We start from the raw sequence: 19574 nt of genomic DNA, 5'->3' as shown, positions 1-19574 counted from the left end.
CTGGGGAGAGAAGGGTGAGCGGCTCCACCTGTGCCGCCGGCCTCAGCTCGTCCGGGCAGCGGAGCCGGGCCTCCCGCTCTGGTTCAAAGGCTTGTCGGCTCCTTCACTCTGATCCGTGAGGCTCTGCTTTGCCCAGAGATGGGAGGAGACAGAGAGGGAGGCGAAGACAAACTGTTCCCAGGTAGGTTTGCTCTGGCAGGCTGAGGACCAGTTTAACCCAGAGAAGGGGGTGCGAACACATATTTTCTCAACCGGAGGGTTAGGACGCTTTGATATTAGGAATCATGTCTTCGGTGAATGCCAGTATTTCGGGGAGGGGCAGTAGAAGCAACACACCTGCAGCCGCAGGGGAGGGCGGACCCAAATCGCGGAGCAATGCAGGCCCAGTGCAAGGAGAGCCCCGGGAAGAGTCCTGCCCTAACCACAAATACAGGCGTGGCAGGAAAAAGCCACTCGGGTGACGGCGCCACCAAAGGAGGAGGCAGAAACTCGTCCCCTGCAGCCCGTGGGGTCCCCAGCCCCGCGCCCGTCTGTGGCACACGCCGCCCACACTGCGATGGCGAAGGGGCCGCACTTACTCCCAGAACTCGATGACGGGAGAGGTGGCGTTCTCGGAGCTCACGTTCACGGAGCTGCTGGGCCTCTGGAACTCCACGCAATGCTCTGCCGGGGGTCCAGGGCGGGGCGGGGGGGCGAGAGAAATGTCACCGGTCAGTATGTAACGTGAGCAGAGAGTGGGGCGAAATTTCAGGAGACTGGGAAGCAAGGTATCTGGGCTGAAGGTGCCTAAACAAAACAGCCTCATAATAAAACACAAAACGAAACACACAATAACCTCAACAAAGCCACTGCACCCTCTCCCACTTCTCCGGGGTGGAGCCGGGGCGGGGTGGGGTGGGGGTGGGGTGGGTGTAGCACATTCTCATTAAAGCACCATCGGGCGGCCTCAGGAAAGATGCTTTGCACGCCATCAGCTTCAAACATACGAATATTTCTGGGCCACTGTCCTGTAGAGAGTGGCCTTTGAGGAACGACCTTTGAGGAACAATAAGGATGCCTTCCGGGGAAGCGACGTAGCTGAGGGCTAAGGGCACAGGTACAGATCAGAAGACTCTGGCTTGAATCCCTGCCCCCCTCCGATTATTCGCCGTGTGGCTTTCTAAGCCTCACTTCCGTGGTCTCTAAATGTACACGAGGGGACTTCCCTGGTGGCGCAGTGATTGGGAATCCGCCTGCCAATGCAGGGGACACGGGTGCGAGCCCCGGTCCGGGAAGATCCCACATGCCACGGAGCAACTAAGCCCGTGCGCCACAACTACTGAGCCTGCGCTCTAGAGCCTGCGAGCCACAACTACTGAGCCTGCGAGCCACAACTACTGAGCCCACGCGCCTAGAGCCTGTGCTCTGCAACAAGAGAAGCCACCTCGATGAGAAGCCCGCGCACCGAAACGACAACCCAGCAGAGCCAAAAATAAATAAATAAATAAATTTAGATAAATAAATGTACATGACAAGATCCCAGTGTAGGACTGATAAGCGGAGTAAATGAAAAGGAGACCGCCCGGCACTCCATAAATAGTGGCTCTTAATTACCCGTCTGCGACTATGGACTTTTCACAAAGAGTGTTCACACTCTACTTTACGTTTTATTAGGACAATAATCCTGGGAAATATCAATAAAGACAGAGAGCGTTTTCCCCACTGTACACACGAGAAAGCTAATCTTCTTAGAAATGGCCCCTCATCGCTCGTCTGTGATGGAGTGAAGGCTGGGATCCAGCTCAGCAAATTGTGCATGTTCCACCTTGAGAAAATCTGGGATCTGACCCTTCCCGTTACAGGTATGACCACCAGTCTGGTGCAGGTCACCACGGCCCCCGGCTCCCTGATGGGCCCAGTTTCTGCTCTTGCCTTCAGAGTCAAATCTCCAGAGAGCAGCCACAGCGGCTTTGCTCAAACTTCAGTCGTGTCGTGACTCTGTGTCATGCCCCAGTTCAGAATCGTCCACGGGGTTTCCCATCGCACTCAGAGAAAGAAGCCCAAACCCCATCATCCCCTCCAAGGCCCCTTCTATCCACCCCTCTCCTACTGCCCCGCCCCCCGCCCACCTGCTCCAGCCACACCTGCCCTGCTGCCTCCCGGATGCCACCCCACTTCTGTACTGGTGCTTCTCCTACCTAGCGTCTGCCTCCACATGCCCTCCTCCTTCAGAGCATGACCCAGCGTCACCTTCTTAGAGATGCCTTCCCCGAGGACCCTATTTAAAATTACACCCCACCCCTAAGATTCCCAGTCTCTCCTCCCCGTTTAGTTTTCTGCACATCAGTGCCTCTAGCATGACACATGGGATGCACTGATTTTGTTTCTGGTCTGTCTTCTGCCGCTAGAATGAAAGCCACGAGGGTAGGAGCTCTGTTTCTGCACCTCGCATGTCCCCGGTACTTGGAACAGAGCTGGGGCTCCACACACATCTGCCGAACCACGGGGTATTAGCGGAGCCCTCTCTCCTCCAAACCAAGTCACTTTCCTTGAAGCCTCAGCACACCCAAAAGGGCTGTTTCTTCCGGACAGGATGGGATGTCCTGTACTACTCAAGACGCTAGGCTCCGAGGACTCCAGACTCACCAGGAGAAATGCCCAAAATGTCATGGAGCCAAAGCCCTGGGTATTGAATTTGCCTCAGATGTGCTTCCCCTGCCAAGCCAACCAGAAGCACACAGGCCTGATGATGGCCTGAGGCCAAGCCCCTGGGCACCAGAAAGGCAGAAACTTTCTACAAGAGGAACTGCACTGACACCTGGATAAAATCCCCATCTGAGAAGCTGGTTGTTAGGGCGGATTTGAGTGCACAGAGAAGAAAGAAAGAGAGAGAGAGAGAAGGGAGGGAGGGAGGGAGGGAAGAAGGAAGGAAGGGAGGAAGGAAAGAAGGGGGAAGGAAGAAAAAACACATAATAAAGAAAATATTAGAATAAAACAGATTTTAAAAACTTGATTCATTCCATGAATATTTTTTGAGAGCTCATGATGCTAAGTGCAAAAGGTGAAGAGATGAAGACACCATTCTTGCCCTCAAGATCTTGCAACAAACAGAGGAAAAGCGGGGTGAGTGCCACAGTCAAGGGCCGGGGCCAGGGTAGGCACTAGCAGACACACTTGAGAAGAACCTAGCAGATCTTGGGGTGTCAGGGGCGGTACCTCCAAGATTTGACTTTTCACTTGACAAGCAGTGGGACAAAGTGGTGACAAGGGAATGAAAGCCTGCAGAGACAGCATAAAATATGAGGGCGGGGGGGCCTTGAACACCAGGATAAACATGCAAAACCACTTCCCTGGCAAGTGAGTAAAAGATTCACACTCTAGCTCAGAACTGAGTACCTTATCTGAACAAGAAAAAGTTCATCATGGCACAGGTAGGGCCTCACTGATAGGCATGAGAGGTGTTTGGACATTGGGAGCAGGACAGTGTCCCCCTGCGTGGTCCAGTAGGGCAGTGACCAGCCACGTGTGGCTATTTACATTAAATTAATTTAAATTAAATAAAAACTTTAAAATTCAGGTCCTCACATGCACTAGCCATGTTTCAAGTACTCGATAGCCACATGTATCCAGTGGCTACCGTATCAGAGAGTACAAAGGACATTTCATCACTGCAGATAGTCCTTTTGGACAGCACTACCCTAGAGATTTTTAATTTTTATTTTTAATTTAACATTTACTTTCAATTCATTAGACTTAGTGGTTCTATTGCCATAGAGGCTCTTGTCTTAAAAGAAAATCATGGGAGAAAATTAATTGCTATGGTAAATTATATTGATGCCATACAAAACAGCTTATCCCTGGTTAAATCCAGATGACTTGGGAATTGGAAAGACCTAAAATAGTATCAGAAAGAAGACATGAAGAACAAATAAATGAGAAAACAATATATACATATATCAAACTAACCATGTTTCAAATCAAAATCCATAAAGGGCTAAACTGCACAAAAAGAAGTCAGTTCTATCTTCATAATACATTGATTGAACACATGAATTTTTTTGAAAAAGTCTGTGATATTTTTCCTGTGATGCTGGTGGACTCTCGCTCTTATCTTTGACATAAGACCTCCGTGACCTCCTTGGCAGATTTCTAGCATGTCCCAAGGGAAGGATGGGGCCTGGGGACCAGGATATGGGGACAATCCCTCTCCTGGTCACCACAGCAGAGCAGGTGGAGGTGACCTCACCTGTGTTCCAGTCGTGGCGGCAGCTCCCCCAGGGCAGGTCGGTGGTGAAGCTGCTGAAGAGGTAGAAGAGGGCCCAGGCCAGGACGATGATGTAGTAGATGTTGAGGAGGATGACAATGGTCTGGGAGGCATAGCCGATACCTGGGCGGAGGCAGACAGGGCTGGGGACACGGGGCAGGTTTCTGGCTCCGCCCACCCCTGCTCAGGAGAGGGTCTGTGCCCCCCTGGGAGTGTCCTGAGACACGGGGTGTGGGGTCTGGGCTCCTGGCTCACCGCCCCCTCCCGTCGTGCAGCCCTCCCAGGCCAGGCCGGGCTTCCTCCCGTCTCCTGCTGCCCTGCCCCGCTGCCTGGGCACTCTCGTCTGTATGCTGCAAGCTCACTGATTCTAAGCTATCTTACAAATGTATAAGGCTAACTCCGAGATTCCAATAGCTAATGTTCCCTGGAATTCGTCTCATATATTTCTGAAATGTAAAAACACGCGTTAAGGGACTTCCCTGGTGGCGCAGTGGTTAAGAATCTGCCTGCCAACGCAGGGGACACGGGTTGGAGCCCTGGTCCAGGAAGATCCCACATGCTGCGGAGCAACTAAGCCTGTGCACCACAACTACTGAGCCTGCACTCTAGGGCCCGCGAGCCACAACTACTGAGCCTGCGCTCTAGAGCCTGCGAACGACGACTGAGCCCGCGAACCACAACTACTGAAGCCCACGCACCTAGAGCCCATGCTCCGCAACAAGAGAAACCACCGCAATGAGAAGCCCGTGCATCGCAACAAAGGGTAGCCCCCGCTCGCCGCAACTAGAGAAAGCCCACACGCAGCAACGGAGACCCAACGCAGCCAAAAAATAAAACTAAAAAAAAAAACGTGCGTTAAAAGCAGGAAGAGTCAGTCCACAGAGGAGCACATGCACACAGTGAATGAACATCCTCAGAACACACCCACCCTCCCTCATAATCGTAGGTGTGCAAAATGAAAAAAGATGAGCTCCATTCTGCATCTGCAACACTAGTGAACATGTTTACAAATGATATAACTCAGTGATTTCCAAACTTGTCCACATAGTAGTAGAATTACCTGGGAATATTTTAAAAATTCCAAAGCCCAGACCAGACCCCAGACCGATTTAATAACAATCTCTGGGGGTGGGGTACAGGCCTCAGGATGTTTGGAAGGTCCTGGGGTGATTCCAGTGTGCAGACAAGTTTGGGAACCAGGGATATAACTCAGAGCTGTTAAAGATACGGAGGAAAGACGCTTACTCAAGTCCGGTGATGTGTACGTCAGCATAACACTTCCATAGAACAACTTAATAAGCCAGGTCAAGAGACATCAACTTGGTTGTCCATTTGATCCAGTGATCCTAATCCTGGGAATTTATCCCAAAGAAATAACTCCAAAAAAGGGGGGTAAAGGCTACCTCTACAAAGATACATGATAGCAGAATATCAGTTTATCAGTGATTGAAAATAAGCAAAAAGCCCAGAACAGAGAATTGTTAAGTAAATTATGACATATCCCTTTGATGGAAGTTTATGCAATCACATGATTGTTGTGTAAAAAATGGAAAATAACACTAACTAAAAAACAGAGGGACTTCCCTGGCTGTCCAGTGATTAAGACTCTGCACTCCCAGTGCTGGGGAGTGTTCAATCCCTGGTCGGGGAACTAAGATCCCACTTGCCACACGGCGTGGCCAAAAAAACCACAAAAACGACAGAAACAGAAACTGTGTATATTTCATATTAATAGATATGTAAACTTTATATAGAGAGAAAGAAATAATGAAGTAAATCTCTCCAAACTGGAAACAACCCAAATGTTCTTCAGTGGGTGAATGGTTAAATAAACCATAGGACATCCATCCACACCATGGAATACTGCTCAGTAATAAAAAGGAATGAACTATTGATACAAGAGCAATCTGGGTGCATCTCAAGGGCATCATGCTGAGTGAAAAAGCCAGTCTCAAAAGGTCACATACTGTATGATTCCATTTATATAACATTCCCCAAATGACAAAATTATAGACATAGAGAACAAGTTAGTGGCTGTCAGAGGTTAGGGATGGGGAGGGTAAGGGTAAGTGTGACTATGAAGGGGCAACAGGATGAAGATCTCTGTGGTCATGGAACAGTGGTGGTGTTTGCACGAATCAACACAAGTGATAGAATTACACAGAATTATACGCACACACACACACAAGCAAGTGCATGGAAACTGGTGAAATCTGAATTAGGTCTGTGGATTGTACCAATGTCCATTTCCAGGTTTTGATATTGTTCTATATAAGATTTTTACCATTGAGGAAAATGAAAATGTCACTGGGTGAAATGTACACGTGACCTCTCTGGGCTACTTTTGCAACTTTCTGTGAACATATAATTGTTTCAAAATGGACTCTTAAAGAAAATCCTACAGAGAGAGAAATATTGAAATAAAACATCCTAAGTTTTAAATAGCTATTGTGTCAAGATGGTAGAATTAAAAAAAATTTTTTTAACATCTTTATTGGAGTATAATTGCTTTACAATGGTATGTTAGTTTCTGCTTGATAACAAATTGAATCAGCTATACATATACATATATCCCCATATCTCCTCCCTCTTGTGTCTCCCTCCCACCCTCCCTATCCCACCTCTCTAGGTGGTCACAAAGCACCAAGCTGATCTCCCTGCGCTATGTAAAAATGTTATCTATTTATTTATTTATTTGGCCATGCCACGCAGCTTGTGGGATCTTAGTTCCTTGACCAGGGATTGAACCTGGGCCCCTGGCAAGCGAAAGCGCAGAGTCCTAACCAGTGGACCGAGAACTCCAAAGATGGTAGAATTATTAATGAAATTTTTTTCTCATTAAAATTCTCTTTTTAAGGAATTCCCTGGCAGTAATTCAGTCTGGGGCCCACGGTGGAAGGTTTGACATAAAGACACAGAGTCTTATCTGCATCAGCACTGCTGATAAACCACGCAGTTATTTCAAACAAAGTTTATAACCACTAGTGCAGAGACTCTGGAGTCCAGCACAGAGCTACTCACCCTCAAAGATGGGGCAGATCTTCCTCCAGGCTGTGATGCCCCCCTGGCTGGTGTACTGGCCCAGTGCTGTCTCCAGGAGAAAGACAGGAATGCCACAGGTAAAGAGGAAGATGAGGTAGGGGATGAAAAAGGCACCTGCAGGTGGGAAACAGGCTGTCCGTTACGTGGCACTAGCCTCCTCGTGGTCCACGGTCATCTCTGCCCATTACCACCCCACGCTTCCAGTCAGAATCCCGGGGATGGGGACTGTGCAGAATGGCGGGGACATCTGTCTAGATGTCTGGAACCACGGCAGAGGTCAAGTGTCACCAAGTTACTTAGGACCTAGCCAGTCACTTTCTTCACTCTGAAGTTTCCATCTATACCTTCCAAGGTTTGCTCCCCATCAACTTCACTTGCTGCCTAAATAACACATAGCTTGGGGCCATAGAAGAAGCTCATTGAATCACAGATATCCAGGAGCATTCCCATAGCCCACAGTCTGTCATTTTTGTCAAGGAAATGATTGCTCTCAGTGTTAGAGAGGGGCTTTTAGCAGACTGAAATCAGATTTCCCTTAGTAATCCTTTCTGCTTCTGTTTTCACAGTCATTGCCTGAGACAAGTCTACTGATGCCAGAAATGCTGGCATTTGCTCCACCATAGACCTCTATCTGCTGGCAACTGGGCAGGGGAGTTCACAGGATAGAGTCCCAGGGGGAGAGACGTGCACAGAGAGACCCAAGTGTCTGCAGAGGGTCCCCTACGAGCTTGAGTGCTGGTCAGCACATGCGTGTGAGGACACTACCCAAGGAGAGGAAAGAATCCCTCAAGAAGATAGAGCCTGATGGTGCTCAAGCAGGGCTGGGAACATTCCAAAGACTTAAAGAAGAAATGACACCAATTCTATACAAACTCTTGCAGAAAATTTAGAAGCAATTCTTTCCAACTCATTCTATGAAGCTAGCATTACTCTGATAACAAAAGTAGATAAAGACAAGAAAAGAAAACTATAGATCAAACTTTCATGAACATAGATGCAAAATTCTAAACAAAATTTTAGATATCCAACAATACATATCCAACAATATATAAAAAAGTAATACATAGTGGAGTTTATCCCTGGAATACAAAGTTGTTTTAACATTCAAAAAAAATCAGTGTATCATATTAATAAATTTAAAAAGAAAAACCATATAATCATTTCAATAAATGCAGAAAAGTATTTGACCAAATCTAACAGCCATTTCTGATTAAAAAGAAAAACAAGTCTCAGCAAATGATGAATAGAAGGGAATAAAGGGCATCTACAAAACACCTACAGATAACATCATACTTAATGGTGAAAGACTGCTTAACCCCTAAGATCGAGAGCAAGACAAGGGTGTCCAGTCTTATTATTTCTTACCACTTCTTTTCAACATTGGTTCCATCAGTATTGATTCTAGTCAAGTCAAGAAGGCAATAAAAGGAATTAAAAGTTATTCAGATTAGAAAAGAAGAAATAAAACTGCTTTACTTGCAAATGACATGATCGACTACGTAGAAAATCCGCTGGAATTTAAAATAGTCAAACTCATAGAATCAGAAAGTAGAATGGTGATTACCAGGGTCTGAGGAAGGGGGAAACAGGGTGATGTTGGTCAAAGGGTATAAAGTTTCAGTTTTGCAAAATGAATGAATCCTAGAGATCCACTGTAACCATAGTGCCCATAGAGAACAATATTGAATTGTTTTCTTAAAATTGTGCTAAGAAGGTAAATCTTATTTTGTGTTCTTATCACACAAAAAAATTAAAATGGAAAAAAAGAGGACAGAAGGAAACTTTTGGACATGACGGATATGTTTATGACATTGATTGTGGTGATGGTTTCACAAGTGTATGTTTACCTCCAAACTTATCAAGTTGTATACATTAAATGTGTACAGCTTTTTGTACATTAGTCATACCTCAATAAAGTGTATTTTAAAAGAAAAGAAAGAAAATCCTTTGGAATGTACCAAAGAGCTGCTAGAATAAATAAGTTAGTTTAGTGAGGTTACAAGATATAAGATCAGCATAAAAAATCAATTGCATTTCTTCTACTAGCAGCAAGCAATTATAAATTACAATTTAACAAATAATACCATTATAACAGCATCAAAGAGATGAACTATTTAGGAATAAATTTGACAAAAGATGTAAAAGATGTGTACACTCATAACTGCAAAACATTGCTGAGAGGAATTAAAGAAGACCTAAATAAATGGTGAGGCATACCATGTTCATGGGTCAGAAGACTCAATATTATTAAGATGTCAGTTCTTCCCAAATTAATCAATAGATTCACTGTAATCCCAATCAAAATCCCAGCAGACTTTTTTGTAGAAACTGACAAACAGATTCTAAAGTTCGCATGAAAATGCAAAGAACCTAAAATAGCCAAACAACTTTGAAAAAGAAGAACTAAGTTTTAGGCTTACTTCTACCTTATTTTCATATTATTATAAAGATACAGTAATTAAAACAGTGTGGTTTTGGTGTCAAAATAAACAAATAGATCAACAGAACAGAATAGAGTCCAGCAACAGGGCCATGCACATTTGGACAACTGATTTTTGACAAAGGTGTAAAGGTAATTCATTGGAGAAAGGATAGTCTTTTTAATAAATGATGCTAGAACAAGTAGATATACATACACACAAAAAATGAATTTCAATCCATACCTTCATTTTATACAAAAATTAACCCAAAATGGATCGTAGGCCTAAATGTAAAACCTAAAACTATAAAACTTCTAGAAGAAAATATATGAGACTTTGGGTTAAGCAAAGATTTCTTTCATGTGACATCAAAAACATGAGTCATAAAAGAATAAATTCATAAACTGCACTTCATCAGAATTTGAAACTTCTGCTCTTCAAAAGACATTGTTAAGCAAAGGAAAAATATAAGACAGAATGAGAAAAAAAATTGCAAAATGCATATCTGATAAAGGACTTGTATCCAGAATATATAAAGAAGTCTCAAAATTCAATAGTAAGAAAACAAACGACCTATTTTTTTTTAATGGTCAGAAGATTTGAACAGGTTTTCACCAAAAAAGATATGTGGGCTGCAAATAAGCACATGAAAAGATGTTCAACATCATTAGTCAATATAAATTTAAGTGACAATGAGGTAATGTTGCACACCAATTAGAAAAGTTAAAATTAAAAAGACAGACCAAGTATTGGTAAAGTTGTGGAAAAGCTGGCACTCGGATATGCTGCTGGCAGGAATGTAAAAACGGTACAACCATGTTAGAAAAGTGTTTGGCAGTTTCTTAAAAAGTTAAAAGTGCACCTATCATATAATCCCGCCATTCCACACTTAAGTGTTCACTCAAAGGAGATGAAAGCATATGTTTATACAAAGATTTGTACACAAAAGTTCTTAGCAGTTTCATCTGTAATAGCTAAAACCTGGAAACAACCCAAATGTCCATCAACAGGAGAAGAGATAAATTGTAGTATATCCATATAATGGAATACTACCCAGCAATAACAAGGAAGGAACTACTGAGACATGGAAAGGATGGGTGAATCTCAAAGTAATTATGCTGAGTGAAAGAAGCCAAGTAAAGTATATACTGCCTGATTCCATTTATAGAAAATTATAAGAAATGCAAACTACTGTATAGTTTGGAAACAACCTGGAAAACTAGGCCTGGAAACGACCTAAGTGTCCCTCAACAGATGCATGGATAAAGAAAATGCTACATGTGCAATGGAATATTATCCAGCCATAAAAAAAGAAGGAAATTCTGCGTTTTGCAACCATATGGATGGACCTCGAGGGTATCATGCTAAGTGAAATAAGTCAGACAGAGAAAGTACATACTGCATGTGCTCTCTTACGTGTGGAATTCATAGAGGCAGAGAGTAGAATGGTGGTTACCAGAGGCTGGGGGTGTGAGAAATGCGGAGATGTTGGTCAAAGGGTACAAACTTCGTTATAAGATAAACAATTTCTGGGGATGTAACATACAGCTTGGTGGCTACAGTGAACTATACTGTCTTATATAGTTGAAAGTCCTTAAGAGAGTAGATCTTCAGTGTTACCACCACCAAAAAAAAAAAAAAAAGGTAATTATATGAAGGAATGAAGGTGTTAACTAACCTTATTGTGGTAATCATTTTGCAATATATACATGTATTAAATCATCATGTTCTACACCTTAAATTTACTGTCCATAATATATCAATAAAGCTGGAAAATAGTTATATTTTTAAAAAACAAAACAGGTTTTTGGTTGCATTGGGATGGGGTAGCAGAGGTCAGGGGTGGGAGAAAGGGCAGGAGGAAATTTGGGGGAGTGATGGATACATTTATCATCTTGATAGTGGTGATGGTTTCGAGGGTGTGTACCTATGTCGAAACTCATCAAACTGCACACTTCAAATGTGTGCGAGTTGTTGTAAGCCGACTACACGGTCATAAAATTGCTAAAACAAAAGCTAGTGGGGAACGGGCTCCTCCAGCTCTTTGCCTCTGGCTTGTAGCCCACGCATCCGTAATTCAGGCGCTGAAGGAAACGCTTGGCGACCACAAGGGCAAAGAAAGATCGCAAACAATTCAGGCACATGAGTAGCTAAATCAGTCCAAGGCTTGTTGGGCAGGAGGGGGAAATTAGGGAAGAGAGAACCCAGTAGCTGATATGAACAGTCCTGCTGGGAGTTGGAAACATCGCAGAGAGAGAGAGAAGACGGGGGGGGGCAGGGGGGAGAGTTTTCAACCTGGCTCAAGCCCCTCCTCCCCATCTTTGTGCCACCAGCTCTTCCCCAGTGAACCGAGCCAATGTTTAGCCGCACTGGGTCCGGCGGTCAGTCTGCGCCCCTCCCCCTCTGCCTCCTTGAGCGCCTGGGCGGCTGGCCAGAGGGGACAAGGTCCACACCCGCCAGGCTGAGTCACTGGCCCCAAACCGGGGAGGGAGTTAGGGAAGAGACAGAGCCCAGGAGGGACCCAGGTGCCCACCAGGGAGTCCTGGGGCACCGCCTCTTTCCCCACCCAAGCCCCAGTCACCACCCCTCAAAGATGGAGCCAGTCCTGGGGACGGAGGATGGAGCCGCAGTTATCTGCTCCCCCAAACCCCCCGTTCAGTCTCCTTGCCCAAATTCTAAAATGTCCTGGCATTTTTCCCCATGGGATGGGAGAGACCACATGCCCATCCTGGAAAGGAATCATTCTGCTGGACACCCTTCTCAATGGGAACACATTCTGTGGCGTCACCTGTAATGCTCCAGGTGACATTTTTTTAAGACAAACTGACGATATGCCACATGAGCAACACAGCAGTGAACATGCATGAATATTACACGCTGTAACCAACACTACTGGACCAGTACTTGGCATTGCTTCATTAACTGAAAGTGGTGACCAACTGTCACGTACTCATAAAACAACGGTGACTCTTACATGAAGAAAAACGCTCCTTGCTTCTCTTCGTTCTTTAGTATATCTATGGACATCCTCAAGGCAAACGGGGGGCCATCTAATGCCCTTGACATTGGCGTCCCCATGCTCTCTCTCCCTGACATCCAGAGGTGGGCTTTACTTGGCTATGGCCCTTCCCTCTAAGATCCCGGCTTTGAGAGGTCCAGCTGTGGTACATTCTGCTGTAGCCTCACACGGGGTCTCCAGCCCCAGGCAGCCTGGGTGTTGGGGAACTCAGTTTGCCGGTAGCCGGGGTCCAGGGAGCTGGAGAGCTTCCGGCTGAAGGCCCAGGTTCTGAAGCAGCCAGGACCTGGGTAATTGGGTAGAGCCAACAGTTATGTGAGAAAGAAGGACATCAAGGAGACTCCAAGATTCTTAGCCTCGTAACCAGTCTGCTTCCGCCCTTCGCCCCCTGCAATCAGTTCTCAACACAGCAGCCAGACTACGTGCAAGTGTAAGATCGGCCCCTCTGCTCAAACCCCTGCCCCGACTCCCCATCACTGGAGGGAAAGCTAGAGTCTCACAGTGGCTGACAAGCCCTGGGTGACCTGCCCCCCCAAAGTGATTCCCCTCCTGCGGCTCCCCAAACACGCCAGCCAACCTCCTGCTTTAGGGCCATTAAAACCTCTGTTTCCTCTGCCTGGAGCACTTTCCCCCTAACATCCACGTGGCCGGCTCTCACTCCCTGGCAAGACTTCACTCTAATGTTCTCGGTGTGGTCGCCCCCAGCCCCCATCCTGTAGCACTCGGGGGCTTCTGACATGCTATGTAATTTTCTTGTCTACTGTGTTTATTGTTTATTGTCTGTCTCTCCCCAGCCAGAATGTAAGCCCCACAAGGACAGGGAAGGGGTCTGTTCTGTTTATAGATGATCACAACAACTCGGACTAATTCCTGGCAGGTGGTGGGTCCACAGTAAGTCGCTGTCGTTGGGTGACACAGTCCGGGTTTGGTTGGCCTGACTGTAGAAAGCCACGGGGAGGGGGGCGGACAGGTGCTGGGGTGGACTGGCCACAAGGCCTGGACGGCAGGGAGGGCGCTTACCTAGGAGGCGGCTGAGGCAGGCACCCCCTGCACCCGTCTCCTGACGGATGCTGATTTTAGACAGGCTTCTTGGTACCACTTTCTCAGCATCTCTGGTTTTCGACTACAGTGTTTCACCGTTTCCCTGCTCCTCTATCGTATGCTTGCCTCGGCCCTTTCCCTGCTCTGGGACTCACTTCTATTAGGATCTACCAAACGTTAAAGCTGGAAGGAACCGAAGAAGGTATCACTTATATTTTTAGTTTGGAACTGAAATTACGCTTTCGGGACGTTTTCCTCCCAGACTTCCCCACCAAACAAACATTAATGATAATAAAGTCCCAAGTTTATCCCCCCCCGCCAAGCACAAAAGTGGCCATTTACAGCTATGAAGTTCAAGAAAGGGCCCAGAAAAAGCAGGCTGATAACACACGCGACCCCGCGTGGTTCACCCCGTGACCCCAGCATCCTCCTGCAGAACCTGTTCAGAACTTCCCTCTCACCCCCAGGAGTCCCAGCCCCAATCTGAGAACCACGGGTTTAAATAAAATCACTAAAGCAGGAGGATGGGGTCAAACCAACCTAGACGGTCTCCGTCCTCCCCACCCCTCTTCCCCGTGTCGGCAGCGAAGGGTCCTGTCATAAGGAGGCCTCCGCTCCCTCTTGACAAAGAGATGAGGAGGTGACGAGATGAAGGGTGGGACCCGTGCTCTGGGGCGGGGACAAGGGGGTAAAGGGGACAGAAAGGTTGAGCCTCTGGGAACACCAAAACCCGGAAAAGCGGGCCTGTCTGGGTCCCTCTACAGGCCACATGGGCCCCGGGTTTGTCCCCTTCACGCTGGCAGGGGCGCCTCCCGCATGTCCACCCGGTGGCCCTGGGTGACTCATGCCCTTCAGAGCAAACCCGGGCATCGGCCTCAGCCCCAGAGCCCCTCCGAGCACTTCCTCCAGCTGCTGTTGTCCATCAGGGAAAGAGAAGAGGGAGCCTGAGGCCTTGTGCCCTATCGGGGAAGAGACCGGGGTGGTGGCCTAAGGATTCCGCGGACCGTTCCATGAGCCCCGAAACGGCTCGTGGGGACCGGCGTGCTGGAGGGCAGGCTCTTCCCGGGCACCCTCCTGCCTCTGCTCCCCCCCAAGCACCCACGTGAGGAACTCTTGCTCCCAGCCTGCCTTTCCCCCGAGACACGACCACACCTCCCCGGGCCGCACAAACCTACACAGAGCCCCGAGGCGGAGCTCAGACGTAGGCCTCCCCTCGACAGGATGACCCCGTATGCCCTGCCCAGGCCCTGCTCCCCGCTCCTTCCCCTCCTCGGCACAGTGGTTGGCACCAGGCCTGGGGCCCCTCTGCCACCTCTTCGTGCCACTCCTGCTAATTCCCCAGCCAACCTCACCCAATTCCAGAGAGGCTTGGGGAAAGCGGCTCACCTCCTGATCTTCCTGCCACGTGAGGAGCTAAGATGGTCACCGGGTTCCAGACACAGAGCCCCAAGCCCGGCTTAGCCCCCAGACTCCTCCTCCTCCCTGGACAAGCCCCATCCCTCCGCCCTCAGGCCTAAATGTCTGAACAAGCCGGCGGAGGGTCCAGGGCTGGGTCGGGACCTCCCTCCTTCCCTCGCAATGCCAGCCGAGCAAAGTCCTGCGGCTTCAGGCTGCCGGCCAGAGAGTCTTGTGGAGAGGGAACACATCAGCCCATTCCCAGCCCTCTGGAAAAATACAAGTTAACCCCCAACCCCAGGGCCAATCCCCGGTTGCCACAATCCTGAGAGTAAGACTGTGGGCTCAGAGCACCTGCGCGCTCGCCCCCTTCCCACCCTGCGTCGTGGGCGTTCTCTCCCCAGAGCCACTGAGACTGGGCTCACACACGGAGGCTCCTACACCCCCCCACAAAGGGGCAGGTGTGGCATTAGGGTTCCCGCCAGGCCTCGTGGCCCACAGAACTCCCACCCCCTCGGCCTGTCCCCGTGACCCGCCTTGGCGTTTCCCCTCCTCTAGCGCGGTCTGCAGCCTCCCCTCAAAACCAGCCCTGGGAGCCCAGCCCCGCTAAGCTGTACCCACCAACGAGGGGACCTTCCGAACCCACTGCTCGGCCAGCCCACTTCAGCACCTGGGAAACCCCCTCTGGGGCTCCCCAGAGGCCCAGGAGTGCCTGAAGGAGAGTCCCTGGTGGGAAAGTGACCAGCAATAGGGGCAGCAGAGTGGCTGCAGGGCCTGGGATGGAGGAGAATGAGAGGCAGGAAAGAGCCAGGAAAGAGAGTTCATGCTCCCCTCCCCACACGTTTCAGTGGGAAAATCTTAAAGGAAGAGCCACTGGTATCAAAGGTGACACATGGGGGGGACACATGTCACAGGGCAGGGGGAGGACAGGAAGCCATGGCTACGGAGTCTCGAGACCTCATGGGACAGTTGGGCGCCGACATCCTCTTCGGCACAGCTACCGTTCATTAGGCCCTTTGCACACGTGACCATTACAACAGCCTTGAAGGGCAGGTAGAACTATCTCCGTTTACAGCATTTACCTGAGCTCCCAAGGTAAGGCTTGCCCGAGATTACAGGGAGTCAGTAGCAGAGGCAGAATCCAAACTCCCATCTGTCTGGTTCCCAGCCTATACCCATGTTTCTCTGAAGCCACAATAGGGACCCCCCAGAAAGTCGCCCCTCTGTCTAGGTGTCCCTCCTGCAGTGCCCTGAGCAGCTTCTAAGGGTCTTTCCAACTCCAGTGTCCTCTGCGTCCATGGGACTCCCCAGAGGGCAGTAAGTGCATGAGATGGAGACAGCCTTGGGGGGAGGGGGCGGGTGACGCAGTGGGTCTCACCTCCCCCGTTTTTGTAGCAGAGGTAGGGAAACCTCCAGACGTTGCCCAGCCCGATGATCTCGCCGGCCACGGACAGCACGAACTCCATCTTGTTGCTCCACTGGCCCCGCTGCAGGGCGCCAGCCTCCTCCGCCTTTTCCATGCCTGGGCACATTGGTTTTGTCTCTCCATTACTGGTTGTGCTCGAGACCCTGCTATCCATTCCACCTGGAAGGCAAGCAGGGCGCTCCGTTACTGCTGGGAAACCTGGAGGGAAAGCTGCCCCCTTCCTTCGCCAGGAAATTCCGGAGAGAATAGAGCCCTGGAAGAGATGCATCCTACTCCGGTCCGCAGATCCACCTCCTCCTTAGCCTCTCTTGCTGGTAAAGGCTGGGTAAGAGCTGCTGAGAGTATATATTCCTTTCATGTGTCAGGAAGAAAGTGCTGACCCTGAGCCACAGACACTGCTCCCCTAGAAGGTTCCTTGGGTGGGGCTTGTGGACATGGGGTGTTCCTGTGCCCCAGGTTGTCAGAGTTCCCCCTTCCAGCCTACAACCAGCTTCGTCTGCATTAGCATGTGCCTCAGTTTCTCCATTCCATGTACTGGGACAGGCACAAGGATAGGAGTTGAATGTATCCTCAAAGTCACCAATTTCCCTTTTGGGAATTTACCCTAAAGAAATAATTGTGATGGTTGGTAAAGATTCAGCACTGAGGAAGTTCATTGTTTATAACAGCCCAAAATTGGAAAGTATATAAATGTTCAAAAATGGTAACTATGTTAATAAATTATGGCATGTACAATGGACTACTATATAATCATGAAAAATTGTGTTGCAGAAGAAAGTGTAGTGAAATGAAAAGTTGTCACAATGTGTGAAGTGAAAAGTTACGAAATAGTACACATGACATGATTATGCTGGGAAAATACCTTATAAAGCATTCGTATGCACGAAGATTAGGATATCCACCAGTGGATGGGCTATAGGCATGTTTTCCTTATCTATATTTTCTACATTTTCATCGAAGAACATGTTTTATTTTGTAATAGGAGAATAAATGCCAGTGTTTTTAGATCCCTGCAAGGGGGTGAGAGTGGTTGAGCTGGACCAAGCACTCTGAGTAAGATGAGCTGACCTTCCCTCCATCGCCATCTGAGAGCAACGTAAGACAGAGATGAACTACGAGCTCCTTTTTTTTTTTTTTTTTGGCCGCACCATACGGCATGAGGGATCTCAGTTCCACGACCAGGGATCGAACCCGTGCCCCCGTCCCCGACTGGGAGCACAGAGTCTTAACCACTGGACCACCAGGGAAGTCCCAAACTCTGGGCTCTTTTTCTTTTTTGGTGGTGGCCAGTGCACGACTCTATTAAGTAGAGAAGACAACATAAAATGAATACAGAGCCGTAGTGCTACACCCTTCCTGGCCCTTTCCTAGACTCATACTGGGATTGAGGATGAGATTGGATGTGGCCCACGTTCAGTGAACAACTACTGTAGACTAAGTGCTTTACATACGGTTATTTCGTTCAATCCACACAGCTCTGAGATGTGAGCAGTATTCCCTCTGCTTTATAAGCAGGAAGCTGCAGTTCAGAGAGGCTGGGTGACACGGGTGCAGCCGTGTGGCACAGCCGGGACCTGAGCCCACGCTGCCTTGCTTGTTCACTTACCTCCCTCAGTCACACTGGCTGGTGGGTCTAGTGTAAGCATCCCCGACTGTATACGGCGGCCCCCTCTCTGGAGAAGCGGGTACACGCACTTCTTTCTACTCCCCAAGAAAAGGTCACGTGAACACCACTTTCTTGCAGGAGCCCCATCTGGCCACAGATTCTCCTGTGGCTCTGCCTTCCCAGCGGGGCTTCCCCGAGGGATCCAGAAAGTCAGAGGGAGGTCAGGAACATATTGCGTATTTGATAAATGAATAGGCTTCAAAGACTGTGGGTTAAGAAGGAGAAACCCAAGCAGCTGGCCCTCAGAAGCTTCCCCAGTCCTTTTGAGAAGGTCTCCTCATGTCTTGTGCAGGTTCTGGGGCTGATGGATGTCTTCCAATGATAAAGCACCATCTCCCTCACTTCTCCATCCCGCCAGACCCTAGAAGAACAGACCCCTAGGGACCCCTGGGTCCCTTAGCCGCTCTGGGTACCCGTCCTCACAGGCAGCATCGTGCAATTGAAGGACAAGCCTGGGTTCAAATCATAGCTCTGCACCAGAGACCACACGACTTCAAGGAAGTGAATTAATTACTCTGAGCCTCAGTTTGTTCGTCTGTAAAAGCGAGGGTGACGGGATACACTTAGCCATGAAGATTAAATGAGGATATATATATATATATATATATACACTTCATAGTATAACAGGCACTCAAATTTTTATTTTCTTTTAATCCTGTCAAAAGTTTTATGTTCTTTCAACTTTCAATCTTGTCTCAGAAAAGAGAGCCTTGATTTTCTTAGAAGTAAACCCAAATGTCTTTGCTCTCCATCTGGGGTTCTCTTTCTGCAAATCACATTGGCCCTTAAATCAGCAGCCACTGAAGTTTCAGAAAGTCAAGAAAATAGCATATAGTCTTTGCATATCACACATAAATGTCATATTTTCTAGGAGAGGATCCAAAAACCCTTTGATTGTAGGTCCCATGAATCCTACCCACCTACAGTCTGAGACCCAGAAGCAGGAGAAAAAGAGAAGAAAATAGCACCAACCTTAGTGTAGTTGCTACCAGAGGTCCTGTCAGAGGGGAGAAGAGCTATCCAGGGGGAAAGGGAGGTGCTGGCTATTTAAAGTGTGGTTTCCACTCCTCCGGCACTTGTAATTCTAAACTTGGCCCCGCCCACATTCCGCCCTCCTCCCCTGCTCCCCTCCCCTCCCCTCCGCTCCGCACAAGCACTCACAGACACACACACACACACACACACACACACACGATTCCGTGCACACCCGCAGGTCATGCCAGCACGTGTGAGCTGATGGGCAGTGCGCTCTCCTCCTTGGTGACCTCGGGTGTCTGTCGAGGGGTCCTGCCTTCCACCCCTCTCTCCAATGCAAGTGCCCCCAT

The 19574-nt window shown here is 48.3% G+C and overlaps 1 protein-coding gene and 1 long non-coding RNA gene across 8 annotated transcripts in view; one reads left to right on the top strand and one right to left on the bottom strand.

Annotated features, from left to right (window-relative positions):
• The window catches only part of SLC6A13 (solute carrier family 6 member 13), a 32767-nt gene extending 13475 nt beyond the window's left edge, over positions 1-19292 (bottom strand). For 6 of the 7 annotated variants that reach the window (XM_036865977.1, XM_036865979.1, XM_036865981.1 and 3 more), the window contains exons 1-5: positions 19222-19292; positions 16536-16742; positions 7265-7399; positions 4226-4366; positions 579-663 (exon numbers count right to left, since the gene is read on the bottom strand). In XM_036865977.1, coding sequence (XP_036721872.1) covers positions 579-663; positions 4226-4366; positions 7265-7399; positions 16536-16737 — 563 coding nt within the window. In that variant the 5' untranslated portion in view covers positions 16738-16742; positions 19222-19292. Of the gene's footprint in view, positions 1-578; positions 664-4225; positions 4367-5488; positions 5649-7264; positions 7400-16535; positions 16743-19221 lie in introns of those variants that run through there. The other variant, XM_036865983.1, reaches the window with a different exon arrangement.
• On the top strand, positions 8-2866 carry LOC118902066. The gene is made up of 3 exons (XR_005021509.1): positions 8-181; positions 1654-1841; positions 2388-2866. It is a non-coding gene; the product is annotated as an uncharacterized LOC118902066 (long non-coding RNA).
• Positions 19293-19574: the final 282 nt, after the last annotated feature.

The sequence above is a fragment of the Balaenoptera musculus genome, chromosome 10 (genome assembly GCF_009873245.2).
Source record: "Balaenoptera musculus isolate JJ_BM4_2016_0621 chromosome 10, mBalMus1.pri.v3, whole genome shotgun sequence".
In the NCBI taxonomy this organism is placed as follows: Eukaryota; Metazoa; Chordata; class Mammalia; order Artiodactyla; family Balaenopteridae; genus Balaenoptera; species Balaenoptera musculus.
The sequence above is the reverse complement of the archived record's forward strand: the minus strand, read 5'-3'. Positions and strand labels throughout refer to the sequence as shown.